The 18,871-nt window shown below is 34.7% G+C and overlaps 4 protein-coding genes across 5 annotated transcripts; 1 reads left to right on the top strand and 3 right to left on the bottom strand.

Annotated features, from left to right (window-relative positions):
• The first annotated feature begins 7,894 nt into the window (after positions 1 to 7,894).
• Positions 7,895 to 9,924, top strand: LOC145136810 (aldose reductase-like). Its single transcript, XM_079070925.1, has 8 exons — positions 7,895 to 8,325; positions 8,507 to 8,557; positions 8,634 to 8,707; positions 8,785 to 8,872; positions 8,942 to 9,148; positions 9,222 to 9,293; positions 9,370 to 9,612; positions 9,694 to 9,924. Exons 1-8 carry the CDS (start codon positions 8,185 to 8,187, stop codon positions 9,781 to 9,783), a joined length of 966 nt encoding a protein of 321 aa, XP_078927051.1. The 5' UTR covers positions 7,895 to 8,184; the 3' UTR covers positions 9,784 to 9,924.
• A 320-nt stretch (positions 9,925 to 10,244) lies between these two features.
• On the bottom strand, positions 10,245 to 12,390 carry LOC145136806 (uncharacterized). Its single transcript, XM_079070921.1, has one exon. It carries the CDS (start codon positions 11,950 to 11,952, stop codon positions 10,432 to 10,434), a length of 1,521 nt encoding a protein of 506 aa, XP_078927047.1. The 5' UTR covers positions 11,953 to 12,390; the 3' UTR covers positions 10,245 to 10,431.
• Positions 12,391 to 12,789: 399 nt separating this feature from the next.
• Positions 12,790 to 14,904, bottom strand: LOC145136809 (protein WHAT'S THIS FACTOR 1 homolog, chloroplastic-like). The gene is made up of 2 exons (XM_079070924.1): positions 14,639 to 14,904; positions 12,790 to 14,323 (listed from the first exon to the last, which is right to left on the bottom strand). Exon 2 carries the CDS (start codon positions 14,057 to 14,059, stop codon positions 12,857 to 12,859), a length of 1,203 nt encoding a protein of 400 aa, XP_078927050.1. The 5' UTR covers positions 14,060 to 14,323; positions 14,639 to 14,904; the 3' UTR covers positions 12,790 to 12,856.
• A 910-nt stretch (positions 14,905 to 15,814) lies between these two features.
• Positions 15,815 to 18,514, bottom strand: LOC145136807 (WRKY transcription factor SUSIBA2-like). Of its 2 annotated transcripts, none has more exons than XM_079070922.1 (4): positions 18,145 to 18,514; positions 17,938 to 18,060; positions 17,219 to 17,733; positions 15,815 to 16,521 (listed from the first exon to the last, which is right to left on the bottom strand). In XM_079070922.1, exons 1-4 carry the CDS (start codon positions 18,373 to 18,375, stop codon positions 15,945 to 15,947), a joined length of 1,446 nt encoding a protein of 481 aa, XP_078927048.1. In that variant the 5' UTR covers positions 18,376 to 18,514; the 3' UTR covers positions 15,815 to 15,944. The 2 variants fall into 2 exon arrangements, with proteins under 2 accessions (XP_078927048.1, XP_078927049.1); XM_079070923.1 differs by having other exon boundaries at positions 17,219 to 17,730.
• Between the last annotated feature and the right edge of the window lie 357 nt (positions 18,515 to 18,871).

Here is an 18,871-nt window from a genome sequence, read left to right as displayed (position 1 = left end):
GGGTTTGTTGGTTTCTGGGAAGGTGAGATTTTGTGTTAACTTTTTAGCAAGTGAAATAAGAACAAGAAATTTGACCGTTGACAATTTCTCTAAGTCAAACTTGGACTTGGTTGCTTAGCTAGAACGGGTGAATTGAAGAAAGAACCCTCGTCTCTGGGACCAATTCATGATCATAGATTTGATTTTAATGATTGTTAAACTAGGTTATAACCCGTGGAAACCACAGTCGGTATATCTAAAATTTTTATATAGATAAAAAAATAATAAATGTCAAAAAAACCAAGATCTTGTTGATGGTAAGTAATTATGAATTAATTTGTTAAACAAAATAAACATAATAATGTTATTAGGATATGATTTTGTATTTTCAAAATTTGAATTGAATTGGATTTGTTGCAAAAAAAAAGGAAATAATAAAAATCATACAAAAATGTCACGTGTCAAAGAGACATTCTAAAAAACTGACACGTGTCATTTTTAGGTTTCATTTATTAAAAAATATAAATTAGAACGACAGAGAACTATCCGACTACAACCCATATTCGGGTTAATGGAACGAGTGATTTTGTAAAAAGTTCAAACTTTATCCACTTAAAGATGTGGTGCACTCTGACTTAGAAAAAAAAATAGTTTTAAAGAAAACCTAATATCTTGAGTGTTTATATGTGTTTGTTTTTCGGTTTTTAATAAAAAACTTAAATTAAAGAAAAAACCTTTGTTCGATAACACAAATTTAAGATTGTGTTTGGCGCCACAAAATTATCTTATTTTTCGAGCATTTTTAAGAGGTATTTTAAAAAAATTCAAATATACCCAAGAACAATTCTTCATTCACTCCCCAAATTGCTTCCCCTGTTGGAATGGCTTTTGGTTTATGTTGTTTAATTTGATTTTTTTTTTGTCATTTTTGTTTTTGTTTTTTGTTGTTTTTGTTTTTTATTTTTTATTTTTTGTTTTTGTTTTTTGTTTTTTTTTGTTTTTGTTATTTTGTTGTTTTTTGTCTTTTTGTTCGTTCAAACAATTACTGAGTAATTTTTTTCGTTCGAATTATCCACGTGTTATTTTTTTTTCGTTCGGACTATCTTTGTGTTATTTTTTCGTTTGTAGTATCATTGTGTTTTTTTTTCGATCGAATATCATTAACTACTTCAGCTTTGTCTTCTATCGATCGTTTCTGCATGTTAGTAGCACTGAAATGGTCTATACGGATATCAACACCATTTTCATACACAATGCCTACAAATTCGGCATAGTCAATGTTAATTTGAATTAACTTCAAATCTTCTGAAAATTAAATATCAAAAAGAAAATTATAAAGCTTATCACATTTCTCATCTATGAATCTGTAACTGAACGCAAAACACTCATCCTTATCCATGCCGATGAAATCAATGTTAACCAGCTTATTATGTATACCATTAGGTACCTGCTAAAGATACCTTGGAAGTACAGATCTACGATGGTGTATATTGCCATTTTCAAGTGTAGAAGAAAGAAACTGGAGAAAAGGGTTTCCTGATGAAGGAAAATGAGAAAGGAAAAAGTAAGCAGTTTGTTCGACACATCTCCTTTAAAACCTAAACTGACACAGTCAAGATCCTACGCGTAGCATAATAAATGACTTGGCATAAGGGTAACCATTTACCCCTTTGTCTTTGTAACACCCTATTGTTTTTCTAAATGTTTTTCAAACTCTTTGAAAGCTATGGTTATAAAATCTTTTCCGGATTAACCCGCATTTAATAAAACTTGGTCCCATAAAAACATTTACATATAAAACAAGTGTTACCATTAAACATCAATACAACTATTGCAAGCAATATGAATTACATCGATACCAAAATTAACGAACTCAACAAGTTCCACTCCATCTATGATGACACATCATCTATCTTCTATCAATCAACACTCTATCATTGCGTATAACCTAAGATACATGACATTAAAAAGAGATATGTAAGACAATAATTTCTCGTGAGCTACGCAGGTTTGTGACCCAAAACATTTATCACATTTTCATCAAAAACATTTCATTATGCAAACATATTTCAAATAGACATTTTCCAAATTCCATTTCATATTAAAACATTTCATTAGACTTAACATAATTCCAAAGACATTTCTTTTCACACTCCATTCCATTCTTTCATTAAGGGCTAATTTCGGTATTGAACCGTTGCCATTTTGTACTTAGGATTTAGCAATACCCCCACGTCTATACCAAAGTGGAAAGAACAAAATCAGCCGACCAATACATCATTTCCATTAGTACATCTATCTCACGAAGGGGAGGCACCACCCTGATAGATTCCTTTATATCCCGTTACGGGGACATCATGGCTCCATCAATATTTTTTTGTCATTACTTTCCAATTCTTGTCATTACTTTTCATTTTTTATCGTTACTTTCCATGCTTTATATATTTCATACGTTAGTATCAAAATACACGTTTCAAAAGTAAAGCATCTATATTTCAAAACATTTCAAACACATCATCAAACATTCGTTCTTTCAAAAAGTTATTTGCTTTCAAAACATTCTTGCTTGCAAGACGTTCTTGCTTGGAAAAGTTCAATAGAGAACCATAATTATTGGTTCTTCAAGGAACCAAATCTTTTTTTCAATTTCTAGAGCTTATTCTTTATCGAAAAAAAAAATCTAAAAATATCTAAATTCATATATTAACATTGTGAATGTGAAAAATATTTTTCGAATTCACCGTGTGAATCCGGATTCACATTGTGAATTTTCAAAGATTCACATTGTGAATTTGACGTAAAAAAAAATCGAATTTGATATCATTGGAAAAAGGATAAAAAGTTATGAATTTCTGTATTTTTAGTTTTTTTTTTTGATAAAAAATAAATTCTAAAAATTGAAAAAAAGATTGGTTCCTTGGTTAATTGTGGTTCTCTATTGAACCTCACCATATATATATATATATATATATATATATATATATATATATATATATATATATATATATATATATATATATATATATAAAATCAAAATATGATATACGTTTTTGTTATAAAATAAAATCTTTAGACTTGTACTTTCAAATTTAATTTTTTCTTTGCAAATCATTTTTCCTATGTTCAAATATAGGTGACGTCTCATCAACAAACAAATTAAAATATGTTATATGTTGATATATATCATCCAAATTATCCCAAGCAAGGGATTGTTAATACTCGGTTGATTCCAAATATCCAGGAGTTTGTAAAATATAGCGGGAATTATAAATTTAGTTATTTTTTAATGATTTTTCATCTAGTAACCAAAAATTATTTTCTTTTAAAAAAATAGCCATTGAAACTGCAAATGAGGTTAGGGATGTTATTCGGGTCGGAACCGAACCGAACCGACCCGAACCCGAATAAACCGAAAACCGAATAAGAGTAATTGTATGAACCGAAAACCGAACCAAATAAGCAATACGGGTTCGGTTCGGTTTGAGTATTATTCGGTTCGGTTCGGTTCCGGCCCGAATAACCCAAATAACATGTACAAGATGATTAAGGAGTCGGATAACCTGAAGAACCCAAATAACCCAAATAACCCAAATAACATTTACAATGTGATTATAAATATTGTATTTTGTATGATTTTTGTAGCTTATGATTTCATAACAAATCTTTTAAAGAAACAAATTAAACACTAAAAATTAAACATCCAAAACACCCAAAAATCTATCTATAAGTATATAAGTTAAACATTAAACATTCCACACCCAAATTAAAATATGAATCTTAAGTTTTTATCCATATCCAAAATAACATTTTTCAAACACGAATTAACTATTCGGGAATATTAATTGGTTGTTTTCCCTTTCCATCTCCGTTCTTTATCGCCTCTTCTAAAGCTTTGGTGTAATACGGATGATCGAATTCGATTTAGTTGATTTTTTTTGGTCTATTACGTGGGTTTTGTTGGGTAACGATCGATAGAAAAGAACACCGAATAAGCAATCGTGTTAGGAAAAAAATGTGACTTTTCATATTCGGTTCGGTTTTTGGACCGAATAAGCCCTTATTCGGGTAACCCGGACCGAATAACCCGAAAACCGAATAAGCCTTATATAGATACCCGAAAACCGAATCGAATTGCTTATTCGGGTCTAATTCGGTTCGGGTTTTCGGGCCAAATTCTCATCCCTAAATGAGGTTACCTTATTTGCGGTTTCGTCACCTCGTCTTTGGTTTCGTCATAGATGGCAAAACATGCATTTGGTTTCTTCTTCTCATCTGCGGTTTCGTTACCTCATCTTTGGTTTCGCCTGCCACTATAAAAAAAATTCATTTTTTTAGTTGAAATCGCAGATGAGGTTACCTCATATGCATTTCCTCTCCACTCATATTCGGTTTTGTTCATGTTTTTTCGTTCATCGTTCCTGAGCTTTAATGACGAAACCACAGATTGGTATATGCCTCATCTTTGGTTTCATAGATTTGTCTGCAGTTTTGTTCTTCGTGTTGATTTTTTTCAAGGCAAATTAACCTAGTAGTACTTGTTCAAGGATAACAAACAACAATTAAAAAAACCCGGATAAACAACAACAAAATCAAACATGTCTTGAAAAAAAATCAAAACGAAGAACGAAACTGAAGATGAGTCTATGAAACCGAAGACGAGGCATATACCAATATGTGGTTTCGTTATCGAAACCCATGAACGATGAATAAAACCGAAGATGAGTGGAGATGAAACCATAGATTAGCCTCATCTGCGATTTCAACTAAAAATGATTTTTTTTATTGGAATGTGAAATCGAAGAAGAGGCGACGAAACCACAGATGAGGAGACGAAACCAAATGTGTGTTTGCCACCTATGAAGAAACCGAAGATGATGTGACGAGGCCCCATATAAGGTAGTCCCATCTACGGTTTCAGTGATTATTTTTTGAAAAAAAAGGTTAATTTTTGGTTATTAAGTAAAAAGTCATTAGAGAAAATGATTAAATTTATTTTTCTCTCTAAAATATATTGAAATATTTCAATATAAAATTCAAAGAAACATTATATCATAATTGGAGCTTTCTTTTAAGAAAGTTACACTACAAGATCTTAAAATCTCATCGACATACATATGCTTAATGTAGTAATTTCATATAAAATGGTCATGTACAAAATAAAATGCAAATTTAAATATACAAACTCAAGACAAATGAAGAAAAAATAACATAAACCATTAATATATTACCTGGAAACACTCAAACATAAACCTCCCGTTTTTCTTGTCAACATCGCGAGCAACATAGAACAAATATAGGATACACATGATGTACGGGTCAAAAGTTTCCCACTGAACCTAAGAATTTGAAAAAACAAAATAAGTATATTAATAACACCACTAATCAACATAAATTTAAATTAAAAAAATACCTTACTCCGGCTTGCTCGATCGACACCCTACGAGAGGGATGCATATCTATGACATTGAGCCATACTAGCATTGGACCATACATCACCCTCACTAACCTTACTATGGCACCCATATCTTCCACCAATGGGGCACTATGAATCAACTACGTAGTCGTAACTCTACTGCTACTACTAGGACTCGACTGTCAATCTTTCACTATCATTAATGCAACTACATCTCATCTGGTCTTAGTGAAAATCTACTAGAGTAGCATCTAAACAAGCAAATTGTAAATATAGGCAACCTACATTTAAAAGAAGAATAATGGTCTAAATAATTTTTAAGCAGAGATACCCTTTGATATAAGGTGATATGGTATAAGTCTAACCATGTGCCATTATACTATTTCGAAATAACGAGTTTAGTATTTTAAAATTTATCGCATAATCTACATGAATAATTCCACATGTACCATAGTAGGTACGACATGTATGGGTTTTTCTAGAAAACACAAGACGATTATTGGGAACATTTCTTTCAAGGCATATGGGCTTTGAATTGGGATGAATGTTGATTGCTTTGTGGCATGTCATGGAGTGCATTTAAGCTAATATGGAATCCTTTAGTTTGATTACTTAAAATTCCTCCTTATACGACAGAGGTCTATCACAATAGATGAGAAATATATGTGGATTATGTCATGTAGTGATTTGATAACTTCTAGACGAGGTAAGTCAAATAGGTAGTGAACTGATTTTGTATTTTGATATTTGAAAATTTTTAGGGAATTAAGAATCCAGATGTCGTGAGAGGTGGCACTTTAAATGAACATTAAGTGAACCAGATTTAATTTATAAAGAAGAGAATGAAGATGGGTGTAATATCTATATTGAAGGCACACAAGTGTTTAACTAAGGGATACCATTCCAACTTAGCATATGTGATCGTTGTCACCAGGGGCGGAGCTTTATTAGGGCGAGGGGGGTTGTGGCCCACCTGATTTTTTTGGTTAGAAGTAGCCCATATACTTTAATTTTATACATATTAAGCCTAAAAATATAAAATTTTGACTATGGCCCTCCTTCTTACCGATTTTTATACATATTATATTTCCGGCCCTCCCAAATAAAATGCTGAAGCTCCGCCCGTAGTTGTCACATAATTAGAAGGAATGTGCTTCAGAAGTAATAATTTTTTTTGGCGAAAAAGAATATAACCTTGATAAATGGCAGTTTGTACAGGATGTGTATATTTTAAATTTTAATGATGCCATTTGGTTTGATGAATGCATTATTTCTGTTTATGGACCCTATGAATTGGGTTTTCAAACCATTTATTTGAGAACTTTGTGATTGTTTTTAATTAATGTGTACTCATCTACTCTACGTCCTTGGTGAAACACGAGAGACACATGACAAAAGTACTTACGAGTGATAAAAAGATAAAGAGATAAGAGTATAATGCTTGAGATATTAAGGCATTTGAAATGTAATGACTTACAAGTAAACAAAAACAAGTATACGTAAACATGATGTGTCTTGGTGCATCATCTTAAGTTATCATTGAAAAGTGTTAACCGTGATTGAGTGAAATCATGGGATTCACCACCGCCACATGGACCATTTTCCGACTGGTCGTTTAGTCGAAGCTCTATTAGGGCCAGTAATCCATTCCATTTATGTTAGAGCGGAAAAATTTCCTATAAAATCACAACTTGAAAAATCAATTTTAGCTTGATTTCTAAATCACGTCCAATGACTACTACTGATTTATGAAAATCAAATCGCAACTTGAATAATCATTGAACACCCACTGAAATGAATTTATGGAAGTAAAATCGGGTGCTTGATGGGATCTAGAGCCTTTCTGGCTGCATTCAAATTCGTTTTGGTTGATAACCAACGCTCTCCCTTTATGAAATCTACCACCATTTTGCCTTGTAACCGACGTTCTCCCACACTGGATCCTCCGCTATCGTCTACAACCTCATGCCACACACTTAGATTTGATTATCAAGTTTGGTTTTGATGATTTTGGTTTGGTTATGAGTTTTGATTTCACGTTTTATTTTGGTTTGATCTCAGGTTTGATTTAGGTTTGGTTTCAAGTTTGGCTTTGATTTAGGTTTGGTTTTGAGGTTTGATCTCAGGTTTGATTTGGTGTCTACGACAACCGGTGATGGTTGCAAGTGGTGGCCGTTGGTGGTTGCCGAAGGTAAAAGTGATGCCGTAGTGATTGTTGCGCTTGCCAAATCTTTGAACCAGGAAGGATGGGTTAGAGTCAGGAATTCTTGACTTTTTGGAAATAAAAAATATGGAGTATATGATAAATAATAGCATGTTTGAGATTGTTCTCAAAATGTTTATTGACATTTTGAAAAAATAAAAAATTATTTGCTTTTTGAAAAAATCAAGAATTCTTAATATTTTAGAAAAGCCATTTTTTTGTCTATTAATTTACTGTTTGCCAAATACCTTTACATAACTTACATTTGCTTTACAGCTTCAGTTAAAAAAAAAAAAAGAAAAAAAAGTGATTTGGATAAAGAGCCAAGATGGCATCATTTTTTTCCCTGAAAAAGGAAATCCGCCACGTATGTGCCAGCAATGAACATCCACGGAGGAAAAGAATCAAAAACCATAACGTGGCGAGAACAGGGGAATCCGGCAATGTTGCTGACACTGAAAACAACGAGCTACGTGTTACATCTTCCTTTCGATTTTCATCATCCACTCGTTCTTCAGTCCCTATATGAATAAAGCAAGAAATCGGGAGGGAAATGGTTTAATTAGAGTTTCTCAGTATTGAAGAATCAATGGCGCAATCAACATTGAGAGCAAAGGAAGATGTACAATCGTTTGTATTGTTGAGTGGACACAGAATTCCCGCCGTTGGATTAGGGACATGGAGATCGGATTCCCAAGCTTCCGATTCCGTCGCCACCGCTATTCTCGAGGTCACATCGATCATCCATCCTTCGTTCTTATTTCCAATTAACTCCTCTTTCTTCTATGCCTGAACTGAACTCGATTCTTACACGACTGAAATCAGATCTCAAGTTCAGGTCATTTTAATTTTACAAAACAAATGAGATGCAATCGTTGTTGTTGTTGTTGTTATTGTAAATTTAAATACAGGCTGGTTATCGACACATTGATACAGCATGGGAGTATGGCGTTCACGAAGAGGTATTCAAATCTTACACTTTACATTCGTTTTTCCTTGTTAATTATAATAACAAAACATGTTGAAACCTATTTGCAGGTAGGGCATGGTCTCAAGGCAGCCATGGATGCAGGAATCGAGAGGAAGGATCTGTTCATCACATCCAAGCTATGGTACACCATGAAATTTTAGTAAATTTGATGATAAATTGATAAGAATATAGAGTATCCTTTAACATACATACATTCAGGTGTCATGATTTGTCTCCGGAAAGGGTTCGTCCAGCATTGTTGAACACACTTCAAGAGCTTCAGCTCGACTACCTTGATCTTTATCTGGTAAACTTCATTATGCTTTTCATATTCAAATTCTATTCCACGATTTATTTTTAATATTACTGTTTACAGATCCATTGGCCATTTCGTCTTAAAGAAGGAGCCAGTAGGCCTCCCAAAGCAGGAGATGTCTTAAACTTCGACATGGAAGGTGTTTGGAGAGAATTGGAGAAGCTTAAAACACAAAACCTAGTTCGAGACATCGGAATCAGCAATTTCACGTTAAAAAAACTCAACAAATTAACTGGATTTGCACAAACAATGCCTTCCGTGTGCCAGGTTTCCATCATCTCATCTCATTTCAGAGTTCTTCATTCATCTTCTGAGCTTCAACTTTCTTCAAATCTTTTAGATGGAGATGCATCCAGGATGGAGGAATGACAAAATGCTGGAAGCATGCAAGAAGAATGGAATCCATGTCACTGTAACATAAAACAACCTTTCGTTTTTATTTTCTCTTTTCAATCATCAGCAATATCTCATTTCATGATATGTTGTAGGCATACTCCCCATTGGGTTCACAAGACAACGGGCGAGATCTGATCCATGATCCAACGGTGGAGAAGATAGCAGGGAAGTTAAACAAGAGCCCAGGGCAAGTGCTTGTGAGATGGGCGATTCAAAGAGGAACAAGTGTGATACCAAAATCAACGAACGCAGATAGGATCAAGGAAAACATGCAGGTGTTCGATTGGACAATTCCTGAACAGGATTTCAATGTTCTTAGCAGCATCTCGGATCAGGTTTTGTGTAGTGATTTACTTTTTTTTTTCTTTGATTTTTATAGTGATATTATTATAAAATTATTATAAAACTATAAGCAGAAGCGAGTTTTGCATGGTGAAGATTTGTTTGTGAACAAGAACGATGGACCATTTCGGAGTGTAGCAGATGTATGGGATCATGAAGACTAATCCATATTCCATGATGTGATGTGATAAAATCTTGAATGTAATATAATATATAGACATAGTATGTTTGTGAGTTGTTATATATTTTAGTTGCTTGTATATTACTTATTACATAATAAAAGTTGATCAACAAATTGTATGGTATGTGTATGGAATACGTATACACACACATAGCTAAATTAACTTGAAAGACAATCACAAGATGCAACGCCTAGTTGCATGACTTTTGCTTTAGCTTTCCCAACTAAAAACCATATAAAGCATTAAGCATATGCCACTTTTGAATTTTGTGGCTAAGTTATTAAAAAGGGTCATAAATAATACATGGGACCATTCCAGAACATCTACAGCTATACCTACATTCTTTAAGACAAACATCATATGCTTCATTTAATCATGTAGGTCATTCCAAATCCCCTACAAAATCTTTGTTCAATCTCTCACAAAACCTTGCCCATAATCAGTGAAAAATCAAGAATCATATCATAACTATCAAAGATATAAACATAATATGATCAAATAAAATGTGCATTCTTACAAGGCAAATCTAAATGAGGAGGAAAAAGATCTACACGTACAACATTTCATATTTTCATGTATAATAACAAGGAAAAAAAGAGTATTAGAGTATATGAAATTACCAGTCACCAATCACCACCATTGATGAACAAGAACACCACGTTGTCTCAAGGATTTGAACAGATCCAAGCATTGTCCATAAGTTTTTTGATACTTTGGGCTCCTAACACCAGGGCAACATTTCTGCCACCGATTGTAATGGCATTCAAGAAAAACCTCATCGATCAAACAAATAGCACCAGTTTCAATTAACCTTGGGATCAAATCAAATTCTGTCCCTTCAATATCCATCTTCATCACCACAAAATCTTTTTCTGTCACCGTATTCTTCAACCACTCTGCAAAATCAAATCCTTGGATCTCATCAACGGACCCCACAATCCCACCACCTGACTCAACTGGTTGAATCCGACCCATTCCTCTTCCTTTTTCAACGTTTTCATCGCCTGGAGTTTGGTTGATTTCAAAGGTTAGACTCTCGTTTTTAACCCATGCAGCGTATGGCAACAAGGTGACACCTTTTTTTGATTTGTATTGATCGTGAAAGTGCTTATCTGCTTCAATGGCGTATATTTCGAATGTCTTGTTTTGCTTTGGATACTGTTTTTTGAACCAACTGGCAATGCTGGAACCATAGCTGCGAGAACCAACGTCTATGTAGATGTACCTTTGCTTGAAGGTGATGTCCACCATGGAAGGGAGATACTTCACATTCTGGATGTTTCTCTTTAGTGTCAGCCATGGTTTCAATGGTTCTTTTGGGATCAAAGGCTCGGCTCTCTTGACTAAATCTTGTTTATAGCCTTTAACATAGCATTTGTTGTTTGAATTTTGATCGGTTTTTCTCCTGATTTTGATATCGTTCACTTTCTTCATCACGATTTCGTGTATTTCAGGCATATTGGAATCGAATCCATCGATATGACGCGAACGTATGAATTTACAACAATTGAATAAACCAATAAACGAATTGAAACTGTACGTATCATTAGATGCTGTATGAACAATGAAATACCCTTCGGGTTTAAGTGTACGTTGAACTTCTTCGGCGAATTCAGCTGCCTTTTCCGATCTGTCAAACCCACCGGCGCCGGAGAATATAAAATCAAACGTGTTATCGTGAAACGGCTGCCGGAACCCTAGCCCGTTAATCACAAGCGGCTTCGCCGCTTTCTTGTATATCCCGACTGCGTCGTCGACCCCAATCTCTTTCAAAGCGTAAACGTCGTCACCGATAGGCGTTTCAACGCACAGAGCCTTCGACTTCGTCGAAAGAAATCCGTCAACTATGAGATCCTGGAACACGGTGATATAAAACATCACACGTTTCTGAAACTCCGGCGTCGAAGCAGCAGCGGGATGGAGGATAACCGAGGAAGAAGATGCATGTCCGACACCGGCAGTAGTGACGAGTTTTTGATTTTCAAACAAATTTGACGAGGAGAAAAAGCAGAATTCATCGCCGATATCGCACGATTCGCCATGGATAACGATAACATAAGCAAACCGAATGCCGAAGACGAGAAGCGAGAATAAGAAAAATCGAACCACAATGTTTCGGAGGAAGCCGCGTTTCCCGGTGGAAGGGCCCATGGAGAGAGATTGAATTCAGTCGGGTATGGATGAGACTAACGGGAGCAGAAACGGGCGGAGGTGTGATTAGCACCGATGAGAGTTAGGCGAGGGTTATTGGAAGAACTGAGTAAAAATAGAAGAAATTGAAGCGTAAAATGGGGATGATAACATATCATTGTTAATGGATTACTACAGGGGGGAATTCGATTTACTCAAGGATAGTTCTTCTTCATTGTTATCTATTTACTTTGATTCTCTCTTATCTCCAAGACATGTAGAAATTCTTGGAGGCGGAGGAATCTATGAAAGAAGAAAGAAGGATTCGCGGTTTGTGAAAAAGGAAGAGAGTAAAAGAGGAAAAGAGTCTGGAGGAAGACGACGTGGTGGGATGACCGGTTACCGGGAGAGAAGGTACGGCGTATTATAACGTTAAAGAGACTGATAAAAAAGGATAACGCAAAAATATCAAAATGGGACATGAAGGAAACGTGTTTTGTATATAAAGTTCACGTTGAGGATCTTAAACAATATCTACAAGATCACAATACATACGAAGATGCTGATTTTCCGTATATAGTAAAATATTTTTAAGTTTTCAAATCATCTATGGCCTTATATACTAAAGAGAAAAGAGACCATTCATGTAGCCATAGGCCCATAGTAGCCATCACGGGCCTAGGCCCGATTATGTGCAACTCTACTTTTTGTTTCAAATGTTCATAAATTACGAACAATATCATATTTCACAATTCCTTTATACAAATACATTTTGTACTAATGTACCTATTGTTATGATCAGTTTGAATAAAATGCCATGATATCTATCACATGTATACTATATTAAAATGTCACATGTATCAAATAACCGTCATATAAATAAAAGCATAAAGACCATATTTATAAAAAACTTCTAAATTGATGTTCATACAACACATGATGAATGTTCAACATCTCTCCTCCCACTGAGTGCTACAAACTTATCCCTAAACATCAAAAGTGGACATTTATCAACCAATCTTGACCCTTCATAACCTTCTTTAAGAAAAACACTACTCTTTGCACCTTTATTAGTAATGTAAAACAAACCATGATGCTTAATTAAACAAAGCAACAATCTAGCAGGCAATCTCAATTCTGAATGAAACGCTTCCAGCTGTGCAGAAGTCAACCTTTTCTCCATAGTCAAACTAAGAACCTCATGAAGAACTCCAACCACCCTCTTCCGAGCTTTAGGATCAGAAACTTCAAATCTTTTTGCATTCAAATAAGGAGAAGGAAAATCCATCTTTTGCCATTTTTCAAGTTCTTGAAGATAACTCATGTTTGGTCGAAACCCAACTGGGAATTTTAAATGAAAAGCAAAAGGGCCATGAAAGTTTCCATCTTTTGAAATTCGTGCCCGTTTCAGCTGCCCGGAACTGCCCGAAATTCTATCTTGGATCAATCTTTCCTCTCGGGCAGTTATCGCAAGGGAGGAATCCCATGTTTCAAGTTCAAGATGGGGAATCCCGCGTACTTCTTTTACAGAGAAAAATTCGGGAAATTTTGGGATTAAAGATTTCTTGAAATCAGAAGGTAAACCAAATTCGGGTTGAATTAAATCAATGGATTCAAGTGGCAACCTACAATCAACTGACAACATTAATAGTTTCTTCAAATTGTTGACCAAAATGGGTTCCATGAGTTCATTGGCTAGAGATTCTTCAGAAGCAATCTTTTCGGCTTTTTTGGTAAGTGAGACTGCAGGTGGTGTTTTGTGACCACTGCTGACGTGGAATATTAATGGGTATTTTTCAATAACAGCTATGAAATTCCATTTTTGAATAAATCCCACTTCTTTTTCGAGGTCTCTGAGAAGTAAAGATTGGTTCTTTTGTGATTGGATGATTGATTTGAGCTTTAGGATGACATTGGGTTTCTTTTGGAGGTCCATGGCTTTGTCTAGTTCATGGACTCTATGGTAGATTTTCTTTTTGGGTCTTCTTCCTCCACAGGTTTTGTGCATGATTTGAATCCACATAAAACTTGATTTGGTGAAAGAGGAATTGTCCCAGATTTTGTCATATAAGGAAGATGTTAAGGGTTGGTGCAGACGTAACAATGGTAAGATTGAACTTCTCCTCATATTTGGTGAAGAAACAGTCTATGTAGCAATATGTCGAACAGTTGGTGTGCACAACGATTGCAAAGAGAAAATGTTGGTTTTCTTCACCCGACAAACATAAAACCAGTGGCTAAATTTTAGCGATTAATGCCGGTTTTCATTGCCAAAAAAGTAGAAGTAGCCCGGTGAGGAAAAGGAGAAGAATCGATCAAACTTGCATAGAGTAAAACCTCTTTTCCATCGTGAAGATACATTCGTTTTGTTAAGAAGCTAATATGCTGATTCCTGCAAAAGTTAATGTTTTAAATATGAAGAACCATAGAATATTAACTAAAATACTTGAAGAGAAGAACTCCAATTACATAACAAAAGTTTCCTAAGGTTCTTTTTTATTTAGAATCTTTTAAACAATCCCATTCTGTCATGGTCATGAGCACTCGTTTGGTCACGCCGATTTCATTACCATCCACAGTTCTAACAGGAATTTCATCAAATAAGCTTATGTGCATAACCCAGGATGCTAAAAAACACTTTGAGAAGACGGAAAACCAATTATAAATCGAAATATAAGCACTGAAGCATGAGAATTGGAATGCTTACTTTGAATTCTTACTAGAAAATTAATGGTTGAGGGAAACCATTTGATTTGTTTGTTTCAGACTTCCAAGAATGACGATAAGTTTCAATAGTTTTTATTTCTTGAATCCGTGTCTTCCCAATTGGTTTTCTGATTTATCATTTCCCGCCTCCGATGGCTACCTGCGGTAACCTGCCTAGTGCCTAAGATAAAAATTTTGGGCCTTCCATTTCTTTGGGCCCTATTGTAACTCTCATTCCCCACAACAATTCAATTGTAGGCAAGAAGCCGTTAACGAGTATGAAGGAGCCGTGGATAAGTCAATTGTCATATGCTTTTAACCCTTCAAATTTAAACCTAAAACCGATATACCAGAAAACCCAAATAATAATAATAATAATAATAATAATAATAATCACAACAAAAACCTTATTCTCTAATCAAACTTGGTAGAAGATTTTTTTTTTCTTTTCGACCCCATTTGTATCATATTTCACAAAAATAATCATCAAAGCCAACAAACATACTCGATGCGTAGAATCAAACTAGAACCAGAACCGAAATCAGAATTGGAATCACACGACAAGATATAATGTCGTAGGAATCCTTCGAAGTTGGAGTTTTGAAGACATGGCAAAAAAAAAGGATCCTTAGGATTATAAGGTTCCGGTTTGGTTTTTTTGTTCCTTGCTTTCATCATCATGGCTAGTAACAAACTTGGTGACCGGAGATATAGGTGAATTTAGGCGTTAGTTTAAGAGTAGATTATATATTATATTTGACGGTTAAAAAAAAAGGTAAAGCAAAACTACGTCTAGGTAGCTTTCTATTTTTTGTTGTTTTCAAATACACGTTTATTCTATTTGTATTGGGACGTTTTTCTTTAGTTGGTGGAACTATACACATGTAAAATTCAAACTTAAGAAAAAGAACGTCAACTAGTGAGACATTCATTTTTATGGGCAAATTTCGTTGCTATTCTGCTGCCGATTGATATTATACAAATTACCATATGACTTCGACCGTTGCTAATGCCCAAAATTCTACTAGTCGATAGCATTAGTTTTGATAATTCATGAGTGCTTATCTAGGTTGTCATTGTAAATCAACATGTCATCGAAAAAGCCATGAAAACGCAAAAAAAGTGGTAAAGTCATCACGTGCGTCCCACCAGTAACATGTAAAAGTAAATCACAATATATCAACAAGCAAGGAAAATGATGTCTATATTTGAAGCCTACTTATGGATTTTCACATTCTAACGGTTAAACAAACATATATAGACCTTTTCTAGAGTATAGTACAATAGGTACAAACATAATCATGATTTTAGTCTAAAAACGAGTTAAAGATGAAGTCAATTTCGGGTTCTTTCTTAGTAGTTGACACTAACACTCCGGTGCTGGATTCAGATACGAATTTTTCAGAATAACTATAATTTGTCGAGTTCTCTAATGCTTGTAGAATATGAGTTTGACTACCGGTGAAACCCTTCCTACCATTAAAGTTATTTGTGTAGTTTGGTAGAGGCCTAGATATCACGACCCCACAATTGTTACTAGTTGTGGTTGTGGTAGATGTGGATGCTTGGTTGATGGCGTAATTGACACCACGACGTGGCATAGGCGCGCTATGGTTATGCCTGGCTTCATAGGTCGTGATCACGGACTGAAAATCATGCGAGGCTCGTTCGACGAGCTTTCGTACTCGACACCCTACGTATGTGCATTTGTAGTAGCTTCTTGGATTCATATTTCCTTTAACTACTTTTTGCCCGTATTTTCTCCATTTGTATCCATCATCAAGTATATCAATGTCACTTTTGGTTTCAACAACTAGTCTTGGTTCTTCAAGGGTTTTACTCAAACCAGAAGAGATCGCTTCACTCTCAACCTCATCTAATTTCCTGCAAAAGAAAAGGAAGCATATCATATATGTGACTCGGTTTTCTTAATTGTTATTTATTCGGTATGTCTCATTTACATTTTCTCTTTCATTCTCATTTAAATATTAATTTCCCATCACATCATAACAATAAAGCCTTCAAATAACATTTACATTTTCTCTCTCATATCCATTTAAATATTAATTTCCCAGTCACATCATATTAATAATATTAATAGGGCCTTCAAATAAAATGTTATAGGTATCTTCTGAGTAACATAGCCTACAAATATAAGCTACGTTAATGGTCTCACCAACCAATCACATTGTCAACATGTAAGACTGGAGTGTGGTGCCACACTCCCTCCTTTTACCGCATTTTTTTACAACACCCAAGGGGTGGAGAGTTAGGGAAGAGAGAGAGAAAGAAGAGAGAGATAGAGAGATAGAGGAAGAGAGAGAGAGAGAAAGAGAGCACCCCCAATTTTTGTCACACTCCCAAACTGCACTTCCAAAACCGCATAAAGGGGGCGGTGTTTCAGTGCCACATCAGCTGAAACCGCACCCCACCCTTCAGCCTAAGAGAGATATATCACAATATCTTTGGAGTAAGGAAATGATTTGAAAACTTGAACTTGTACTTTATTTTATCTTTTTATTTATGGATTTTCATAACATGCAAGTGAAACTGATATATATGTAAATAAAAGAAACCTTACCATCTCTTAGCCTCGGGCTCATTTTCGTGATCAATTCTCGATTCGCAAATCAAAGATCCTTGCTCTTGCTCGTGTTCTATGAAGGAACATTCAGAATAGGGCTGGAAACGGTTTGAATGCTCAAATATCGTGTTGTTAAACGAGTTTGAGGAAGATTTCTGAAAGTTTGTAGGCATTGTATGATTATGTTTTTCTTTGTAAATGATCTTGGTGATAATCCCATTCAAGTCCTTCTCTACTTTCTTCTTCGTTGGACAATTAGGATAAGTACACTTATAATAACTTTGAGGATTATTGCTTCTTTTGATTAGTTTTTGACCATATTTTCTCCAATTGTAACCATCTTGATATCGGCTTTGCTCATTAGTAGCTTGAATTGAGTTAAAATTACTATGGCTTTGAGGTGACTGTATGGATTTCGGTTCAGTTTTGCTGATTTCTATCGAGAAGTCAATTGGTTTCTGTTGACTTTCAACATTCCAATCCAGAGCTTGACTCTTCGTAGATTCTTCCTGCTTCAAAACAAAAAGGCAACAAAACATCAACACCTCTGAAACCTGATTCTATTAACATTGCACAATTCTAAGTAGATAAACTGAAAAAGAATACAACAATTGACCAAAAAAGTCAACATGCCAATATACATATTAAAAACTCAATTTACAACCGTTGACAATGTTGCTATAAAAAATATAAAGAAAGCCAAATTACACACTTACCTTCTTGTTTCCGGAAATGGAAGATGAGGTAGGCCATATTTGAGATTGAAAATTTAAATTAGTATCATTTGCTTTTTCCTCCTTGAAATGAAAATCAGAATAACTCCCTGAAGATGAAATAATCTGCGACAATAACCAAAAACAGAAAGTACCCATTAACCCAATCACATCAAAGATCAATACTTTCTTTATTAAAGGAAAACTTACATTGGAATTGAAGGAGAAGAAAGGAGGATCCAAGAACTGATTTGGGTTTGTAGAGGTGAAAGAAGAAGTATAAAACGGTGTAATAAAAGACTGCTTTGGACTTTCAACTCCGTTTTTGAACTCAAACAAATCCCACTTCCGTTCTTCGTTCTTGTTGTCATTTGAATCAAGACTTCTTGAAGAATTGTCAAAATAAAATCTTGTGTTTAATCTTCCACCGAAAGAATTCATGGTTGTTATTTTTTGTATTTACTTGTGTAAAACAGAAAAGTCTTGATATGATCAACAAAATAGTCAGAGACCTAGTAAAACAAAGAGAGATATGTGCATTCTGTTTTGGGATTTTGCTTTTAAATGATTTGAAATTGCGGGGTTTGTTGGTTTCTGGGAAGGTGAGATTTTGTGTTAACTTTTTAGCAAGTGAAATAAGAACAAGAAATTTGACCGTTGACAATTTCTCTAAGTCAAACTTGGACTTGGTTGCTTAGCTAGAACGGGTGAATTGAAGAAAGAACCCTCGTCTCTGGGACCAATTCATGATCATAGATTTGATTTTAATGATTGTTAAACTAGGTTATAACCCGTGGAAACCACAGTCGGTATATCTAAAATTTTTATATAGATAAAAAAATAATAAATGTCAAAAAAACCAAGATCTTGTTGATGGTAAGTAATTATGAATTAATTTGTTAAACAAAATAAACATAATAATGTTATTAGGATATGA

Source organism: Lactuca virosa, chromosome 9, assembly GCF_052849685.1.
Source record: "Lactuca virosa cultivar CGN04683 chromosome 9, Lactuca_virosa_CGN04683_v6, whole genome shotgun sequence".
NCBI lineage: Eukaryota > Viridiplantae > Streptophyta > Magnoliopsida > Asterales > Asteraceae > Lactuca > Lactuca virosa.
This window is presented reverse-complemented; position numbering and strand designations above follow the sequence as displayed.

Coding starts and splice junctions, on each gene's coding strand:
- LOC145136807 (XM_079070922.1), bottom strand. CDS start 18,375: ATGAATTCTTTCGGTGGAAGATTAAACACAAGATTTTATTTTGACAAT. Junction 17,734..17,937: donor CCATTTCCGGAAACAAGAAG/GTAAGTGTGTAA, acceptor TTTGTTTTGAAG/CAGGAAGAATCTACGAAGAG. Junction 16,522..17,218: donor GAGCCCGAGGCTAAGAGATG/GTAAGGTTTCTT, acceptor TTTCTTTTGCAG/GAAATTAGATGAGGTTGAGA.
- LOC145136806 (XM_079070921.1), bottom strand. CDS start 11,952: ATGGGCCCTTCCACCGGGAAACGCGGCTTCCTCCGAAACATTGTGGTT.
- LOC145136809 (XM_079070924.1), bottom strand. CDS start 14,059: ATGAGGAGAAGTTCAATCTTACCATTGTTACGTCTGCACCAACCCTTA.
- LOC145136810 (XM_079070925.1), top strand. CDS start 8,185: ATGGCGCAATCAACATTGAGAGCAAAGGAAGATGTACAATCGTTTGTA. Junction 8,558..8,633: donor AGTATGGCGTTCACGAAGAG/GTATTCAAATCT, acceptor ACCTATTTGCAG/GTAGGGCATGGTCTCAAGGC. Junction 9,149..9,221: donor CAATGCCTTCCGTGTGCCAG/GTTTCCATCATC, acceptor CAAATCTTTTAG/ATGGAGATGCATCCAGGATG.